The sequence below is a fragment of the Grus americana genome, chromosome 14, assembly GCF_028858705.1.
Source record: "Grus americana isolate bGruAme1 chromosome 14, bGruAme1.mat, whole genome shotgun sequence".
Lineage (NCBI taxonomy): Eukaryota > Metazoa > Chordata > Aves > Gruiformes > Gruidae > Grus > Grus americana.
Window position 1 is genome coordinate 3,344,682 of NC_072865.1, and position 18,075 is coordinate 3,362,756.

General features: G+C 53.3%; 1 protein-coding gene across 8 annotated transcripts in view; it reads left to right on the plus strand.

Annotated features, from left to right (window-relative positions):
- TCF7 (transcription factor 7) overlaps positions 1 to 18,075 on the plus strand; it is a 74,720-nt gene that overhangs the window by 50,887 nt on the left and 5,758 nt on the right. For 4 of the 8 annotated variants that reach the window (XM_054841398.1, XM_054841399.1, XM_054841401.1 and 1 more), the window contains exons 4-10: positions 259 to 391; positions 3,532 to 3,622; positions 7,189 to 7,275; positions 9,238 to 9,348; positions 9,611 to 9,773; positions 9,991 to 10,098; positions 14,010 to 14,058. In XM_054841398.1, the coding sequence (XP_054697373.1) occupies positions 259 to 391; positions 3,532 to 3,622; positions 7,189 to 7,275; positions 9,238 to 9,348; positions 9,611 to 9,773; positions 9,991 to 10,098; positions 14,010 to 14,058 (742 nt within the window). Of the gene's footprint in view, positions 1 to 258; positions 392 to 3,531; positions 3,623 to 7,188; positions 7,276 to 9,237; positions 9,349 to 9,610; positions 9,774 to 9,990; positions 10,099 to 14,009; positions 14,059 to 15,846; positions 15,920 to 16,179; positions 16,181 to 18,075 lie in introns of all 8 variants that reach the window. The other 4 variants (XM_054841402.1, XM_054841403.1, XM_054841405.1 and 1 more) reach the window with 2 other exon arrangements.

The window sequence follows — 18,075 nt, forward strand, 5'->3', positions numbered from 1 at the left end:
CTGATTTGAGCTGGTTTCCACCTACCCATGCAGTCGTCTTCAGCTGTTGTCACTGCTTTGTTTATGGATTTTTCTTGCAGGATGCTGTGGTGTTTATTTAAGTAGGCAGGGGCATTTTCCGCCTTGCCCTTGAGAGACACTGGGGACTTTTAGTAATTCCCAGCCTCACTTGCGATGACGGGACTGCAAAGGGCACCGGCCCTCCTTGCTCACAGACCCCCACGACTTCTGAGCCCTGTCCCTCCTTGTGTCTTGCAGTCCAACAAAGTTCCCGTCGTGCAGCCGTCCCACGGAGTCCACCCGCTCACCCCACTCATCCCTTACAGCAACGACCATTTCAGCCACGGCTCCCACTCGCCCCACTTGCCCGCCGACATCAACCAGAAACAAGGTAATGGCACCGCCGGGGATCTGCGTGGTGGGAGGGGGACAGTGCTGGAGACCACCGAGATCAAGGCTGTCACCTTCCTGGTCCCAGATCAATGGGAAAAGTCAAGAGCTTTGGTCAGCTGGGGCATTGCTTAGCAGCAGGAGTTCATTTAGCTTATCGGCAATGCTTTGTAATCCTAGTCAAGATGAGTTTGATATCAAAAGTGCCAACCCTGCTGATCGAGTGTGCTCAATTCTCTGTGCAAGCTGTCCTGTAGCTTGAGACCAGACCAGAGCCTGCGAGATGATGTGTAAGAGTCAACCAGAAAATGGAAAGTAATCTTTCCTTTGACTCATACCCAAACTGTTGTCAGGTTGTCATTTTGAGAAAATAAATGCTTGAAACAGGAAATATTTTGACTAAATAGGATCGGCGTCTGATAGCTAACTGGATTGTTTTATGTGTGCGTTCGTAGCCACACGTTATGTGGTTGCCACACGGCTGGGCTCTTTGGGTTCCTGTGTGAGTCCAGGACACGTCAATTAGCTCCTGAGGCTACGGAGGAAAGTACAGTAGGTAGAGGTTAAACCCTGAACTGTAAAATATAGGTACATGCACAGGAATTCACCCCAGCCCATCATTCTTCATGGGTTACTGGCAAGCTGAGTGTAAAATCACACTTTTCTCAACCTTACGTTAGTGCAACAGAATCTATCAGCGTCTGTTCAGATCAGCCAGGCTTTGCACAAACCTGGTCTTGATGTCATGATTTCAAATGCACAGTTTTGTGTCAAATGACATTCATGAAGAGATTCAGGGTCCATGAGAGCACAGAAATCAGTGCAAAAACGGAGGCACAAAACCAACTGTTGTGATTTGGGCAAAAGCCTCCCCCCCAGGAGTGATCCAAACCGTCCCAGAGACGTTGGCTTCGCCAAGTTAACATCAGTGCTAAAACGATGAGGTATCGAGGATGCTCTTGGCTGGAGGATGTGCTGAATTGTCCCTGGTCTGAACCCGGCGGCCACGTTCTGGACTCCTCGGGGATGTTGATGGGGAGGATTTAGATCCGGTGTAAGAGATACCCAGGCACATCCTGGTTTTCTTCCAGCCAGCACATTGCTTGTCAGCCACCAGAGCATAATAAACTCAGTGGCAAGCCATGAAGAGTTAACAAAATAAACCTATTAAAAGCTCAGCTAATGGCAGATTTCTGAATCTCGAGAGGAAGCGTGCAGATTTCTAAGTCTCCCGGGAAGGCGACCCGACACACCTTCCTTCACGCTGCCTTTGTGGATGCCTTGCAGAGCACTGTCCCCCCGAGAGCCCCTCACCGTGAGCTGCCTCCAGGGACTCGCTGTTAGCCAGGAAAGCCTTCAGCAACACGGGAGCAGCTCACCCCGGGGATGAGCTGGTTATATCCCTCCGTGAAGGCTGCGATCAGCAGTGGGGTGGTCCCTAAGCGTTCATCTCTGTAATCCTGGGAAGCTGTCCTCTGGCTGCACACCCACCTGCACCCTCGGCACAGGCACTTTCAGGTCTCCCCTTTCCCATTTAGCCTGTACATTTACGTCGGAGGCAGGGGGGGCGTCTGACTATCCCGGAGCCCCCCCAGGTCCTATTTATGGAGAGGTTCAGACCATCATCTTCAGCTGGGACCTGCCTCCGTGGTGCAGCTGTGATCAGCTTTGCATCCTCCATCCCTGCACTGCCGGGGTGAGGGTTTCCTTCCCCGTTCATCCTGGATGTGTCTCACCTCTATTTTCATGGCTGAAATATCTCCCACTATCACCTAGTGTAAGCGCTGGAGAGTCACCATCGCACTCATTCTCACAGCATCCCTTTAAAGTATTTCACGGTAGCCCAAGGACACGCAGACAAGGAAATACAAGCAGGATCTTCTGAGTCAGTGGCTGGTGCCCCAACCACTGGGCCAGCAAGAATAACTTGTGCTCTGGCTTACGCAACTCGGATTGTTGGAGGTCCAAATCTCGGGAAATCCTGGCAGCTGGATGCTGGTTTTGTTTGACCTTCAGGGGGCTGCTGCGTCCCACCAGAGCACAGCTGTAGGTCAGTCTCATACTAAGTGATATATTCCTTGCAGTTCAGTTAGATACTTATTTTAGCTAACTCCTAGTAAGGTGCTTGGAATCTGTTGGTGTCATTCTGAATTAATAATTTATCATTAGTACACCTAGGAGAATAATCCAGACTTCTGAGTTTGCAAACTGCTTGCAACTAATTACCAATTTATTCAATTTATTTATTGCCCAGGACAGCTGCTGGACAATCTCCGTACAGGATTTTTTTATCTGCGGCTCGTTAGCAGTCAGCACTACGTGGTGCTGCGGCAGAGCTCAGCCCCAGCTCCCCTCCGGTTTTCCAGTCGGGGGGTCAGCTGGAGGCTGCTTTTGCCAGCAGCACCGCGGTTGTCAGAGTCCCACCCGCAGCCTTGGGCTCCACGGGCTGTTTTCAAGTCCAGATAGAAACGGGTAGATGCTGCGGCTGTCTCCTCTGGCCATGCCGCCCGTGCCAGCAGCTTTGAAGATCACACAGGGATTCCCCGTGCAAAGGGTGAATTCCCAGCTGGCACCGTACCCACGTCTGCCGGTCCCTGGCACCCAGAGCGCCTGCGAAACGATTGCTTTGAACGGGGACTGATGTTGTTTAAAATTGAGATAGGAGTGATGCCTGCTGGAGCATCCCCGCTGGCCGCTCATGGGGGGTCCCGGGGATGGCTGATGGGAAGGGGGTGTAGGAATGGCTTTGACCGTCAGCTGGACACCTGAACAGGCTCTCAGGGAGGGGCAGAGGGATGCCCGGAGTCCATCAAATCCTTGCCAAAGCAAGTTGCTGCTTGGTCTCGGAGTGGCATGGAGCAAGGATGACGCTTGTGCAGGAGCAAGCTGCCTTCCCCGCCCCGTTACACGAGTGTTTGTGATTCTGCAGCAACGTGGACAACCCACCACATCCCCGCAGGGGCAACCACAGCAATAAAAAGGGCAGTTGTAGTGTCCTGCCACTTGCAGCCAGCTCTTTCACATGTATTACCTGCTGCCCACAAGTGCCCGTAGATGGAGCAGCCAGGGGGTCGGGAACGGTCCGGGTCAGCCGGGGAGCACGGCGCTGGGTCCAACTCATCTCCTTCTCCCTTCTCCCAGGAGTGCACCGTCCTTCCCAGACCTCAGACATCCCCGGATTCTACCCCCTCCCTCCCGGTGGAGTCGGACAGATCACGCCGTCGATGGGATGGTGAGTGTGGAGGGCTCGGCCCCGCGCAGCCCGCCGGCCGCTCCGTACGGGGGATGGTTTATTGAACAAACCGCGTGCGGCCATTCTCCGTAACCTCCACGGTGCTTTCACCCCGGCTTCGTCCCTTCCGCATGCTTTGTGATGGGGAGGAGGATTTAGCCCTGTTTTAGAGATGGGGAGCGGATCTGCGGAGAGGTTGAAGGTTTTGTCCCGGCTGGGGCATCCCTGGAGCCGGGTTACAACCTGCCCAATTCAAAACCATCTCCTGCGCTTCCTACCCACCTCTCCAAATCACAAGAAAAGCCTCTCTGTTCGAGTAGGAGGTAATTTTCTCCCTCGCTGGGTTTTTCAGCACAACCAGTGCTTTCCCTGAGCGTGTCACCGGCAAGGTGTAATCTAATGGGATGCTCCATCCGCCAGGCCACGGTGCTTCTCGGGGTCTGACACGCAGGGAAAAAGCAGATCATGGCAGAGACGTGCCCTGGTGAACCACCCTGGTACCCGCAGCCTGGCTGCAGCACGGCCAGCTCGGCAGCACCCGCTGCCCCAGGGGGGACAGGGAAGGAGGGACCGTGAGCTGGAGCAAAGTCCCCCCTGGATGAACCAGCCCCAAGGAGCATCCCGCAAAGTGAAGCCCGTTGGGAATCCTGCCCCGGGACATGAGTTAAAAATACATCGGTCTGTGCTCTGTGGTCATTGCCACTGGCTTTTGTCACCGTGATCGTAAGCACGCCGAGGGAGCAGGTCTGGCAGGCGGTGCCGCGTGGGCATCATCACTCTTCAGATTAATTTTTAATCCCGGTGGGTGACGCGGGGACCTTGCAGAGGCTCACGGGGAGGCTGGTGGCTGCAGGCGGCGGGTCGGGGTGGCCGGGACAGGGGGACAGCGCAGGGAGGGCAATTGCGGGGACAGGCGGCCAGATACTCCCTGGCACCAGCTGATAAAACTCCAGCAAAGCCCGGTCCAGGTACAAGAACATATTGCAAAATGGGAGAGGTAAAGCACATTAAAACACAAAATAAAATGTTAGCTTTTTGTTTTGTTTATGAATTTCATGTTCCAGATATTTAACCACATGGAAGCAGAGGCTGAGGCCTTTGATACAGAGTTTGGCTTCAAAGAGATTACATTTTGCCTTCCGTGCTAAATCTGCTACTCTTGGGCGATGATTTAACTCCTCATACGATGTGATTCATCCTCAGGAAAAACAAGTACTGGGGTGACTGTGCTGTAACATGAAAGAAATAGTTGGGGGTGAGAACGGAGCCTGTTTGCCAAATGCAAGGTCCACTTGTGGGGTGGGATGCTGTTGAGGGCGGCCCTGGGGAAGAAGTCTGGTTTGCACAGAGGTTTGGTCGGTCGGTCGGTGGCGGAGGGAGTTTGCATTGCTGAGAGCTTTGGCATCCTCAAGCAACCTCGTCAGACACGTTCATTAGTGACTAATAGAGCAGATACGGTAAAGCAATAAATGGCCTGACAGAGCGGAAAGCAGCAGCTCGAAGCACGTGTCTCTGTAATAGAGCTTTTGCTCATCCTTTTGCCTGCCCAAAATTTAGGGAAAGAGCCCAAAAACCGCTCCCAGTGTGGGTGGGTGCAGAAGTGCTGAAGCCCGGCGAGTTTGCGGCAGTGTTGACCCCTGTGCAGGAGGCAGTGGGCAGCAGGGGCCGCATGCCGGGGATGTTCGTGCCAGGGATGTTCGTGCTGGGGATGCTTGTGCCGGGGATGCTCACACCGGTGCCGCCAAGCCAGGATGGCCGCACACGGGAAGCAGCTTTTCCTCTGCGAGCTGGCAGGCAGGAGCTGGGCAGAAACGGGCTTTGTTCTCACCGAGTGCTTCGGGAGGAGGAGCTGCCATCACTCTCTCTGTAATTAGCTGGGAGAGTCCAGTCGAGTGAGTTTTGCACGCAGGAGCCTGGCAGCAAACATCAGCCGGGAGCCTGCGATCCGTGTCGCTCACCCACTCACGGTGCTGAGCGGCAGCGGTGCCACGGCAGCCCCTCCACGGCCGTCCCATGCCTTTTTTCCAAGCCGCCCTCCCATCGCCGGGTGATAGGGGCTGTAATCACGCGTTCCCGACCATCAGGGACTGATTTTACAATTGCATTAATTTGCACGTCAGAATCACTTTGGACGAAGCCGCGAGTGCCCGCCTCCCTTTCTATCCCGGTATCTCAGCCTCTGCAGTAACGCGTGTCGCTTCTGGATTAGCTCCGAGAGTTTTCTCGGCCCTGGGGCAGCAGCGTTCGACTTCAAAGGTTGTTTCGGTTTCCCGATGCGCGGTAGCACTTGGCTGTTTGTCGGTGTGTTTATACCCGCCGACATCTAAGGGGTGGGAGAGGGCTTCTGCCTGGCAGGGTGTAAACAGAGCCCCGCCGCCTCGGCTGCCTTTCCTGCAGACAGATCCTGCAGATTTCGGTCAAGCCGAGACACAGCAGCTCCCTGAGCGGTAGCAGCAGAACCCTCCTTCCTCCCCAGCGCAGCCCGAGGGCCTGACTGCCGCCGCGCTGTCGTTATTCCTCTTCAGGGCAGAAACTGTCTGTAGCCCCTGAAAAATCCCTGGCATCCAGGAGCTCGGTCCTTCGCAGGGCATCGCGCTTAATGATCGGGGCTTTTTTTTTTTTTTTTTTTTTTTTTTCTTTTTCCTGCCTGATTAGAGCTGAGAATAGCTCTAGTGCTGGTCTTAGGCACAGCTCTGCGCTGCCCGGCCAGAGGAGCACGAGCATCGGCAGGGGTTTAAGCACCCCATCGTGCTCTCCTCGGGCATCCTGGTTCCCATGCGCAGTTTTAGGCTGGGAGCATCTTTTGGCGGCTTTGCAGAACAAGCCAAGGTATTTCTGAGCTATCTCCATATGAAAACGGGGGGGGTTTCCCTGGCGGGGAACAACGAGGAACTTCCTGCATAGTTATTTTACTATCTCAAAAATAATTTCCAGCTCCAGGTCTGGTACATGCCCAGTCTCCTGGGTGAAACAACTTTCAAAAGAAATGTAGGACTGAGCTTTTGGCTTGTTTAAAAATGATGGGCATCCTTAAAAGGATGTGCTGGGGAAATCAGAGCATTTCTGAAGCACGTACGGGGGCAGAGTAGATGCTTTCTCTCCAGACACCGGGACATTCCCGTGCTTCAGCATCCTCCTGGTGCAGCCCGCGACCGTGCAGCCTGTTGTGCACGGCACAGAGGGAGGCTCTGACCAGGCTTTAGTTTTTTTGGTCAAGCTGTGCTCTTTTAAGCGGCTACTTCTGTGCAATAGCAACGTCTCCTAATTTTTCAGCACACCTCCGCATTTCGTGTTTTAACAGGATAAACTCAAAGCTGCAGCGTTACCCAGCACTAGGGACGGAGGGGGGGGGGGCACAGTTGGATCAAACCTTTGCAGGGAGGCCCAGCTTCTCCCAAAATAAAGTCCAAGTCCCTCACTGCCCCTTGAGCCCAGGGGACACCCCAAGCATCCCACCAGGCAGAGCTCCTGGGGCATCAGTGCTCTGAGTCCCCTTAGCAAAGGGTATCTTTAGGAAACAGCACGTAGCTGTGGATACTTTATAGACTCTTTCTTCCCGATCCCAGGCAGAGCCAGTCTGTCTATCCGCTCCCGTCATGTGGATTTAGACAGCCGTATTCGTCAGCGCTTTCTGCTGGGGCTTCTTTCTCCAGGTGAGTATGAGCTGTGTGAGACAGGGCAGCGGCTCGGCTGGTCTCGCAGCTTGCAGTTTGTGCGGTAGGAGCTTGCAGCAGACCGCGGCCACCCAGGGACGGCCACACACCTTCCCCGGGGCAGCCGGGGAGGAGAAGGCGCTTTTAGGCAGTGCCCGGTCCAAAGCACGGTCAGGGGAATATCGAGCATCCCGGGAACATGCACAACGATTGGGTTTTAATCAGCAGAAGTCAAAACAAAGCCAGAAACCCTGCCTTCAGCTCAGCGCTGGGAAAAGAGGGTGAAATCCGTTCCTCAGGATTTTGCTCCTTGTCACTAACCCTAATCCTGAATATATCCCTGCCATCACCACTGCTGAGTTTTGCTCTGCGGAATGATCCATTTTATTTGATCTCAGCCTTAAAAGCAGGACAGGCAGCGGGCAGCGATCTGCCGTCCTCCCATCAGCACAGGTCAGAACCCTGAGATGGAAGCGCAGCTCCTGCCTCCCCCGTCCCACCATCATCGGGCAGCGCGGGGCTGGCGCAGCCGTGGGCCAGACCCTGCACACGAGCAGGGGTCGGCAGGAGCCGGCCCCGTCGCCGCCCTGCTTCCCCCCGCAAGGACCTCAACCTGCGGCACGACCCACCTTAAATATCGAGCCGTGTAGCACAACCCTGGACCATTTGTACTGCAAGTCTGTGGTCACCCAGGACCAAATTTTGCCCTCTGTCAATATACCCAGGCTCCAGTGATGTCCCGGTGAGCAAAATACATCCCCTGTGGATGGAAATCACAGAGCCCAGCCCCTCCAGGCGTGCTGGTGGGCAAAGCCCCCGTGGCTCCAGCGAGGCCAGCAGCACCGCAGGGATGTCTGTGCACGCTGCGTGTGCTCACGCACCAGCTTTCGCTTCTGCTTCGTGTTGTCCCAAAGAGCCGTTAGTGGAGGATTCCCACAGGAAAACCGTGCAAACCCTTACCCCGTGCAAACCCTTACCCATGCAAAAACCTTGATCCGTGCAACCCTGGATCCATGCAAACCCTTAGCCCTGCAGCAGAGGCGAGGGAGCGCTGCCAGCCCTCCTTGCTCTCTGAGCATCGCTTTGCCCGGCCCCGAAGGTGAAGGCAAGAGAGGAGCTAACGGTTCCCCAGCAGCCTCCCCGAGCCCAGCGCGGGAGCTCCCGCTCGCAAGATTTTGGGGTGGATTTTGCAGCGCTGCTGCAGCACAGAAAGTACACCTGGTCAGATAAGGATCAGACTGTGCTGGTGGATTAAATTAAACAGCTTTTCTTTTCGTGCCAGCATATCTAATGAACAGTTCATCTCCCATGGGCAATTCTGCCATCTCAAGCTGCAGTCATAAAGTGGCAAGCTTGGCAAAGCTGACTGCGCTGGCTTTACCCTCTAAACTCGAGAGAGAGCTAATGAAGCTTGAAAGTTAGCGAGACCTCTCGTGATCTCAGTCCCGTGTTGGTGGAGAACATTGCTTAGGCAAGGTGCACCTCCTAGAGTTGCAGTTTGGTTCATGTTCAGACTTAGGCTATTTCTGTTAAAAGGAAGGTGCGGGGTGGTCCCAATCTCTCCCATCCAAACCCTGGGTTGAGTTTGTTGTTCCTTTCTGCAGCGCTAATAAGATATTGCAACAGCAGTGATCTGAGTAGCTGAAACCACCGGTTGAAAGCGCCCTTGATCTCCGTCAGGCTGGCTCTCGCTGCAGGCTTGTGTCCTCACGGCAGCACCCGGACCTTTTCCGCCCGTGTGCCCGCTGCCGGCGCGGCGGGGGCGACCCAGGGGTGGTGGGCACTGCCTGCCCCGCGCCAGCCTGGCAGCACCCACAGGTTTGCTTTCCGTGTCCTCTGCTTACCGTCTGCTTCTGCCACGTCAGAGTGTCACCTCGTGAGACGCACCGCGCCGGCTGCCCGAGCATCCTGAGCACCCCCGGCACGGCTCTCCCGGCGTGGCTCATCCGCTCTCTGTTGCAGGTTCACTCACCCGCTGATGCTGGGCTCCGGCATGCACACCACCGGCATCCCGCACCCCGCCATCGTGCCCCACTCCGGCAAGCAAGAGATGGAGCACTATGACCGAAACATGTAAGTTGGAAGCGCCAGCAGGTCTCAACAGCCTTAGCGCCCATTTCATTTATCCCTATTAACGCTCGCACGGGGCGGGAGGACGGATGAACACCAAGCTCTGCCTGCATCAGGCAGCGGTGCGCATCCGAGGTGCAGATCCCAGGCCCCCCCCCACCCGCTCGTGCCGTTGGGTGGGTTTGGTGTCGAGTCTTCTGCTGAGCTTGGTGCCACCAGGCAGGAGGGTGGCTCTGATGCTGACAGCTCTTCTTTCGGTCCCAAGGAAACCTCAACCAGAACCAAAGAGAGAGAAGGAAGCCAAGAAGCCCACTATCAAGAAGCCGCTGAACGCTTTCATGTTGTATATGAAAGAAATGCGGGCGAAAGTCATTGCCGAATGCACCCTGAAAGAGAGCGCCGCTATCAACCAGATCTTGGGAAGGAGGGTAAGAGCATGTGGGGCTCAACACCGTTGTCCCAGTGCAGCATCCCCATCCCTTGCAGCTGCTCTTAAGCACGTAACGAGCATCTGCTTTCACAACCGGGTGCTCTTATCCTTTAAAGACGCAGAATCAGATGTGCCCCAGAGCGGGGCAGCCGCGGTGGGGACGGGCAGAGCAGGGACGTCGGGGCCACGTCTCACCTCCGTGCTTGTCCTTGCAGTGGCACGCGCTGTCCCGGGAGGAGCAGGCCAAGTACTACGAACTGGCTCGCAAGGAACGGCAGCTCCACATGCAGCTCTACCCCGGCTGGTCTGCCAGAGACAACTACGTGAGTGGCTGCCGCGGCTCGGATCCCCTGGCATGGCCCGAAATTAGCCTGGGGTGGGGGGGGGTTGACAGCTGGTGTTTGCCAAACATCCCGTCTGTCCCTGGTAATGGCGTTCCTGGTGGCACAATACCTACAGAAATTCATATTTCAAGAATATTTTGAATATTCTTTTGGCTGTTGCTCATTGCGTATGTGTAGCACGAATGTTGCAACTCATACGCGCCGTTTGTTCACTTATTGCCCAAGTAAATACGAGTGGAAAGGAAGAGGAACTTTTAAGTGATGTAGATGATTTTTGGAAATATAATTTTATGGAAACTCACCGCTTTGAGCATCTCGAGCAGCAGCTGAGATACCTGCCCAGCAGGGGCAGAGCATGGGGCAGAGGTGTGGGAGGAGAAAGTCGGGGTGGGATGGCTGGGGGGGGCTGAACGGGCACCTGCAGCCTGCTCAGCTCCGATCGCTTTGCGGTAGCGCCTCCTTCATCAGCTCAAAATCTTGGGGCTGGGCACCGCGGGCTCTGTAGCCACACGGGGCTGAGCCCAAGGACACGCTGCAGGTTTTGGGGGGATTTGCCAAATTGCGGGCTGCCGGCTCTGTTCTGCGGGTTTAAAACAAGCACAGAGTATTTGCCTGAGCCACACTCACGGGAGTGTAATAATAACGGGAAATAATTGTTACAAAGGATGAAATAGGAAAGTGGAAGCTGCTTTGTACCAGTTGTAGTGCAAACCTCGGTCTCACGGGCTGTTCAGGTCCAATTTTGGACTCTCGGAGGGGTTGCATCCCAAGCAGCAGCGCCAGGTATCGCAGGGCACGTAAGCAGCGCTCGCAGGACGACAGTCACCGGGTTTCTGTCTGTCCCTCAGGAACGTTGATCCCACCCTGACCGACCATTATTTGAGATCCCTGACCAAATCAAGCTCACCACGTTCAAAGCATTCAGATGCAATTTGGGCAAACGCAGACGACAGCGCTGTGAGCTCTGCTCACTCATGAGCTCAACCCAGCTCCTTGGCGAGCCTGTTTCCCAACCAAGGTTGCTGTTAGGGGAAAAAAAAAAACAAAACCCAATCTTTCCAGATTGCAAAAAGAAAAAAACCAATCCCCAAACCAGGCAGGGGCTGCTGAGTGGAGCAGCTGAGCCACGCAGCATATTCGGTTCAGTTTGCAGCAATAAAAATTAAGTAGTGCAGAGGGCCCTGAAACGCGCCGAGAGTTGGGACTGTGCGTCCCCTGGCCAGAAGAGCTTTCCCTGTGTACGAGGGACAGAAGGGAAGCTCCAGCCTTGGTCCTCTTCGGTTTTGGCTGTAGCGAGGTACGCTGCCGCAGCAGTCGATGTCAAACCGATCCCCAAGGCGTGAGCAGAGAAAAAAACGGTGTTTGGTTTTTATAAAGAGCCGACTTGACTCTACATCTAAAATAGTGGCTCTTTTTCGGAGGGGGGCTGCAGTGGACTGGCCACGCTGGCACGGCCGGGGTGCCCGGGGTCCCCCGCTCCCTGGGGAGAAGCAGCAGCAGCTCCTGGGCTGGCCAGAGCTCGTGGTGGTAGGGCTGACACTTGGGAAGCCTCTGGGCTGCTCTATGGAACATTTAAAGGTTATTCTTTAAAAAAAAAAAAAAAATTCGTTTCCTCTTAGCTATATTAATCACTTCAGTGGCACCATGTTAAACGAGGTTGCATAGGGGTAACGATGCCCCAGAAGCACGGGGATACACTCGGGTCTTTTCTAGTGGCTTTTTTGACTGTTTTGATCTTACTTGCCTAACGAGCTCATTAGAGACCCGAAGCAAAGCACACGTAAGCCTTCACACGTCTGTCCATCCACTCTAGGGCTCTGCCCTTTGATCTAAGGCTCCGTCATTTCCCTCGCAGCCGCTTGCTTTCCCCTGGGACCCGCACAGCGAGCACCCATCCAGCCCACCCCGACCCAAGCCCTCCTTCCAGAAAGCCCAAACTCCACTGAGAGTGATAAAACACCTTTAAACAACTTCCAAAAAAACCCCCAAAAAAGTAAAAAAAAGTAAAAAACAAAAAAAAACAGAAGGCAGAGATGATGCAGAGAAAGGAGAGGTTACGGGAAGCCCCCAGCCTGTGTTTCCCTGCGGCAGCACAGACATCCCTGTCTCCTTGCAAGCACGGATCAGGAGCTCAGCATCCATATGCAGCTTTGCAGGATCAGTGCAGGATGCTGCCGCCCTCCGGAGCCGCCCTTAGAGAAACCGGGGCAGCACCAAAGGTGCTGCCCCGGTTTCTCTAAGGGCGGCTCCGGAGGGCGGCAGCATCACTGAGAGCAAGGCACCAAGCACATCCTCCATGGAAATCTCAATCCTGTAGCATCCTTCATCTTGGCAAAAGAGCTGGTTCCTTGCTCCAGAAGAATTTTTTCCTCCATGGTTATCAGGCTCCAAAGGTCCACGTTGGTTCTCCCAGCACCGACAAGTAACTGCTTTGGGTATCGTGGTTGTCGTAAAAGATGCTTTTCTCTCCGGAGCTTGAGCAAGGTGGAGGAGGAATGTAGGTCACTTCTGCAACACGTGATGCGGATATCGGGCAGGAAATACAGTTGCTCCCACACTGAAGAAAAAGCTTACCGCAGCTCAGAGCTTTCCACCTTCACTCAAACCACAAGAAGTCATATAAAAAGTCAGGGTTAAAGGCAGCCTTGCGAGCTGCCTGCTCCACGCAAGCCAGATTTGCTCCTGCGCCGCTGTGCCCTCGTTAATAAGCTCATTAGGAGATGAGGGGAGTTGTTGCATATTGTGAGTCACAGAGGCAGTTTGGGGATAAAACTGGGTTTTCTTGTTAGTGAGGGAAGAAAACAGAAGAATGAGAGATGGGTCCAGAGCTGCAAAAGCACTGAAATAGTTAAGTATTATTTAAAAATAAATTTCTGGAGATTTCCTAAAACTTTCTTTTTTGCAATCAACGATATTCCTCCTGGTAACACGTTACGGAGCAATTTCTGTTCAGGTAAAAGGCACCACATTAAAGCAAGTAATGGAAATAGGGAAGGTGCTAACGTGGCCCAAGTGCTTTTTAGAAACGTAAAGAGGGAGGAGGAATAAGAATACACCAGGAGGATCAGCTGTTGATCAGACTGCCTCCGTTACATGTGGTAAATCTTGTTTAATTCTATTAATCTAGTTAAATCTATTAATTAAATTACCTATTAATTAATTAAAGTGATAATGGGTGGGATTCCCAGGCGAGACACATCAGGGTGGGCCGAGGAGGACCGGCAGGAGATGGCAGAGGTGCTGAGCAGTGCAGGCACAGGCTTTATTAGAGTCGTTTTGCATCCACTAACAATTTCTCTTGCGACTTCTTACGGAGCCTGCAGCGTAAATCAGGGTCTCGGCCGCGTTTGTAGCGCGGTCCTGGGCTCGTGAAACAGAGCAGGGGAGCAGCGCGTTGGGAAGAGGGTGCAGCAGACACGGTGGGGGGGTGGCAGGGACTCGGCCGCCGTCTCCTCTGGGTTTCTGTTGCTGTTCCTACGTACGCGCGGATCTCAGGCAGAGCGGTTTTGGGATGAGTCAAAATGCCTGTGGTGCTGGATCCGGGGATACTGGAACCGAGGGGTTATTCCTGAGAAAAGGTACGTGCCCAGAGCACGTTTGTGCCGTGTAAAAGGCAGCCGTTGGCGTGCGTGCAAACACAGATTCGGGTGGTTGCATTGAGAGGTCCTCCTGGGTTTCTTCTCGGGAGCGTTGGACTGGGCAGTCGGGGAAAGGGAAGGGGCGTCCCCGCAGACACCCCTGCGCAGGTGCCCTTCCAGTGATTCCCAGCGCATCCCTCCCTGGAACGGGCAGAGCCCGCGGCCGTTACAGCTGCTCCAGCCCCAAAACCCCTGCGCAGCTCCCTCGCCCTCTGGGAGCGCGGACTAACGGCCTGCCCTTTGGTTTCCTAGGGGAAAAAGAAGAGACGAACACGGGAAAAGCAGCAAGATTCCAACTCAGGTAAATGCGGCGGCGCTGGGCGTGCGCCTCGGTGGCTGTCCCTTCCTTTCTGTTCAGGGTGGATAATCTGAAGGCAAAGCTGTTGTCATGTTTTACCGTGTTTTCTTTTATTCTCCTGAGCTTAATGAAAGAAATAGGCCTTTTTTTTTTTTGTAAGATAAAGTAAATTAACATTTCTGTGACTTTTCATAGACATATTTGAATTAGACCGTGGGTAGTTTGTGAAAACTGAAAATACTAGATTTTGGCAAGCGTGTAACTTCATACAAACTGTCACTAAACTTAATCTATTCAAAACATCCAGGCTGAACGTCCCCGTCAGCCCTATAGATACCATTAATTAAAGAAAACTCCTCTCAAATGCATCAATATCGCACGTGGGACTAAACGCAGTGACAGGACTCAAGATGCCCCATGGGACTACCCCACAGTTGGTTTTCCTTTCCAAGCAACCCAGAGTTCATTACGGTCATACTAAAAACCAGTTCCAGTTGCCTCCCTGTACCGCAGCGTTTATTCAAAAAGGCCCTTTTGACAGATTTCAGCTGGTCACACGCTTTCCCACCATCCGAGGCAATTCCCGTGCTGCTTTCTGAAGCATCGCTGCCACGTCAGGAATAAATAATATCTGTTCCAATAAATATTCGTTAGAAAACATCGAGAGACTGCCCTTGCCCACCACGGCATCACGTATACCTGAAGTTAGACAGCCTGTTTATTCCAGCGTGTCCATTCTACGGGCGCCTATAGACTGAGAAAGAGCTTTTCCCGCTCTGCAGCCTACCAGTTCATTACTGCTCATTGCTCTTAGTTACTTTTGGATTAAATTAAGTCAGCCAGATGACAGGCTGTTGGCTTTCTGAGCAAAGCATTAGTTCTCTCTCCCTCCAGAAATGCTGGGGGGCTTGTATGTAGTATATATATTTTTCTGTCTATATATATATATATATCTTGTCCATGTGATACAAAAATGGTAATTTCACCTGTTATAGATGGAAAGCCAACCGCTGGTCGTACACAACAGGAGACGCTGGTGGTGGCTGAAGGAGGGAGCGTGAATCCAGCGCAGAAGTGTGCTGTTCAGATCCCATTTACAGCACTAGAGAAAAAAAACCAAGACGTGCCTGAAAGTAAATAGGGCTTCATTTAATGAGGCCCATAATTGCAACATTTTAGGAAAGGCCATGGAGAATAGCTTTTTCATGAGAACTGGAAGGGGAATGGCAGGGGGCGGAGTAGAATAACCCGGGCCTGGGTCTCCTCGGTGCTAACTCTGCTTTCAGCCTGCTTCTGCAACGTTTCCTCCTCTTCTTTTCCGTGCGCAGTCCAAGCTCGCTGGCAGCCCCGTTTAGTCGCTGCTGGAAAGGCAGGGAGCAGGTAAGGATGCAGACACAGAGGGCAGGCAGCTCCTCTGGGATTTGGCAGCTTTTCCAAACTTCAGACGTTCAGAGAGCTGTGAATTTCCCCATAACTGCCCATGTTTCCCAGAGCTGAGGCTGTTTCCCAAACCTCCTCCTTCTCCAGCTGCCAGCAGTGATCACTGATATTTGCCTAACGATCACTTTTTTCCAGGAGAGTTGGTGCCGGCACCGGTCTGTTGCAGGAAAAAAAAAAAAAAAAAAGAAAAAAAAAAAAGAAAAAAAGAAAAAAGAAAAAAAATTGGATTGTAGTCTGTTAGTCGTATGTTAAAGTGGCTAAAATGATGTTGCCTCTTTTCTTCCTCCTGCTCCTCCTCCTCTTTGTGCCTCTGCCTTGCCCATTCTCCGCCACGCATGCTTCTGTGTTCAGATCCTGCCTCTCCTAAGAAATGCAGAGCTCGCTTTGGCCTCAACCAACAAACGGACTGGTGCGGCCCGTGCAGGTGTGTATCAGCATCTCCTCACTGCTGGGGTGTTCCTGGGCGAGCGGGTTCGGCTCTCTGCGTGCTCCTGCAGCCGTCCCAGCGCCGGCGGGGGCTGCTCCGGCCAGGCGGGGATGGGGTTTTCTCTGGGCATCGTCAGGAGTTGTTGTCCGAGCTGCAAGGGTCAGGCTGCACCCTGGGTTTCTTACCCCCTCCCCAGGGCAATGTTGGTGTAATGCTGTACGTGTTCCTCGGCTGATGGACTTCCCTGGTGGTAAAAGCGTATTTCCAGGGTGGAGACCTCTGTGACCCTGATGGGGGGGCTTTCTTCCCCCATTAAAGATTTCCTATGGCATAAATAGCACCCTAGGGCCAGCAGTGAGTAGTTAATGGGTTTCTTCTTCCAATTTATACTGGGGCTAACCGTGTATTGCAAGATCCAGCTCTTCTTGACCCTGAAGTTTTTGCGGTACCCACCATGGGTGGGACAGCCTCAAGCTGCAGGACAGTTTGCAAGTGCCCTGTGCCTCGGGCTTCTAGGGGAAGGACACGGCCAAGCGATAGTGAAGCTCAGCGCACGAACCGAGTGTTACCCGGCTCAGGGGGTCTGCGAGTGCAGCCAGGCAGAAAAAGCTCCTGGGGGGCTTCTGGACCTGGGCACCAAAGCACAGAGAGGCTCCAGCCTGGACAGAGGTTTTCATGGCACTTTTTAATACCGATCTGTTGAGGACTCTAGCAAAAGCTGGAATTAAAGTATTGCTTAATGTGCTTATCGCACCTTAAAGCGACTAAAATCGTTCAGTCTGCCCAAACCTGAACCCCGAAGCGCAGTGTCCCGACGGTGCCTGGCCACTGTCCTTGCTGGCACCCCGAGCTCGGGTCCCTGTGGCTGAGCCCGAGGTGAGCTCCCCTCCCCGCACCTCGAGGTGCTGTGCTAGAGCAGACTCCCCGCTCCTGGGTGATGTCCTCAAGCACCAAATTTTTGAACTGGTTAACAATCTGGACGGAGCTCCCTTAATGTCTCATTAATGCTTTACCTCAAATGTCCAGAGAGGGATTTTTTTGTGACGCCCGTCACTCACACAGCAATGCCACCGAGCCGAGAGCCCCGTACTGCAGCGCAGGGCATGACTCCGGGTCATCAGGCAGTTCCTCCACCTTCCCTCTGCCTTCGTTTGAACTCTCTTAATCCAGCCTCTCCTCTGCACTGCTTCCCCATTAACACAGGCTGCTGAAGCGCTCGGAGACCTTAGCATGCTTTTATTTTTTCACCTTTGCCTCTCAAACCCTGGTTAGTCACAGCTGTTCTGCAATTCCCCGTACTAACGTGCTGCCGCCGGCTCAAGGGCGCCGCTCATATGTGCTCTGGTCACCTGCAGCGACCTTCCACCAGAGGATTTCCACTCCAGAGGAGAGGTTAACTTGTTAAAACTGGGTGTTCCTGCTCTAGAGCTTTCACCCTTCTGCCCCTCGGCCCTGGCAAACTGCTCCAGGGTGCCGTAGTTCCTCAAGGGAGAGGGATAAATCCCGTTAGCTGTGTAATAGCCACATCAACCATCGCCCACTAACCGGTTCGTTATCAGCAATCTGTAGTATCAGATCTGCTTTTCCCCCCCCCCCCGCCCTGTTGTTTTAAATCGGTGAATCGATGGACAGATTTGTATCATCTAACGGGTCATTGACGAAACTCCCCATCCTGCAGCTTCTCCTGAGATGTCTGCGGGAAACACGGCTTCTCCTCGGGCTTGTCTGCTCTAGGAAATTACAGCCTGTGTAAAATAACCTCCGAGTTAAATATTCAGTTCAGCAGGGCTGTCATGTTTCCTATCGCATTAATTGGGTCACCACAGCTAACGATGACACTGACAGCAGTAATAGCACTTCTCTTGTTCATATCCAGTGCAAAGTCATGTTTAATACTGGACTAGTTAATACATATTCTAACACTGTCTAGTTTTTCATTAGTAAGATCAAAGAAAGGTGTGTGCCCGCATTAGCAAGTTCTCCATTTGATCTGTTTTCCTCAAATGAGACAGCCGAGGCAGGGAGCCGGGCGGGTGGAAGATGTTCTTTTTAGCTGTTTTAGCTGTAAAGTCATTAATACCATCTCCAGCAGAGGAATTGTTCCCTCGCTACTATTAAGGTGACGTCTTGAGAGCTCTTTTGTTTAAAACTAT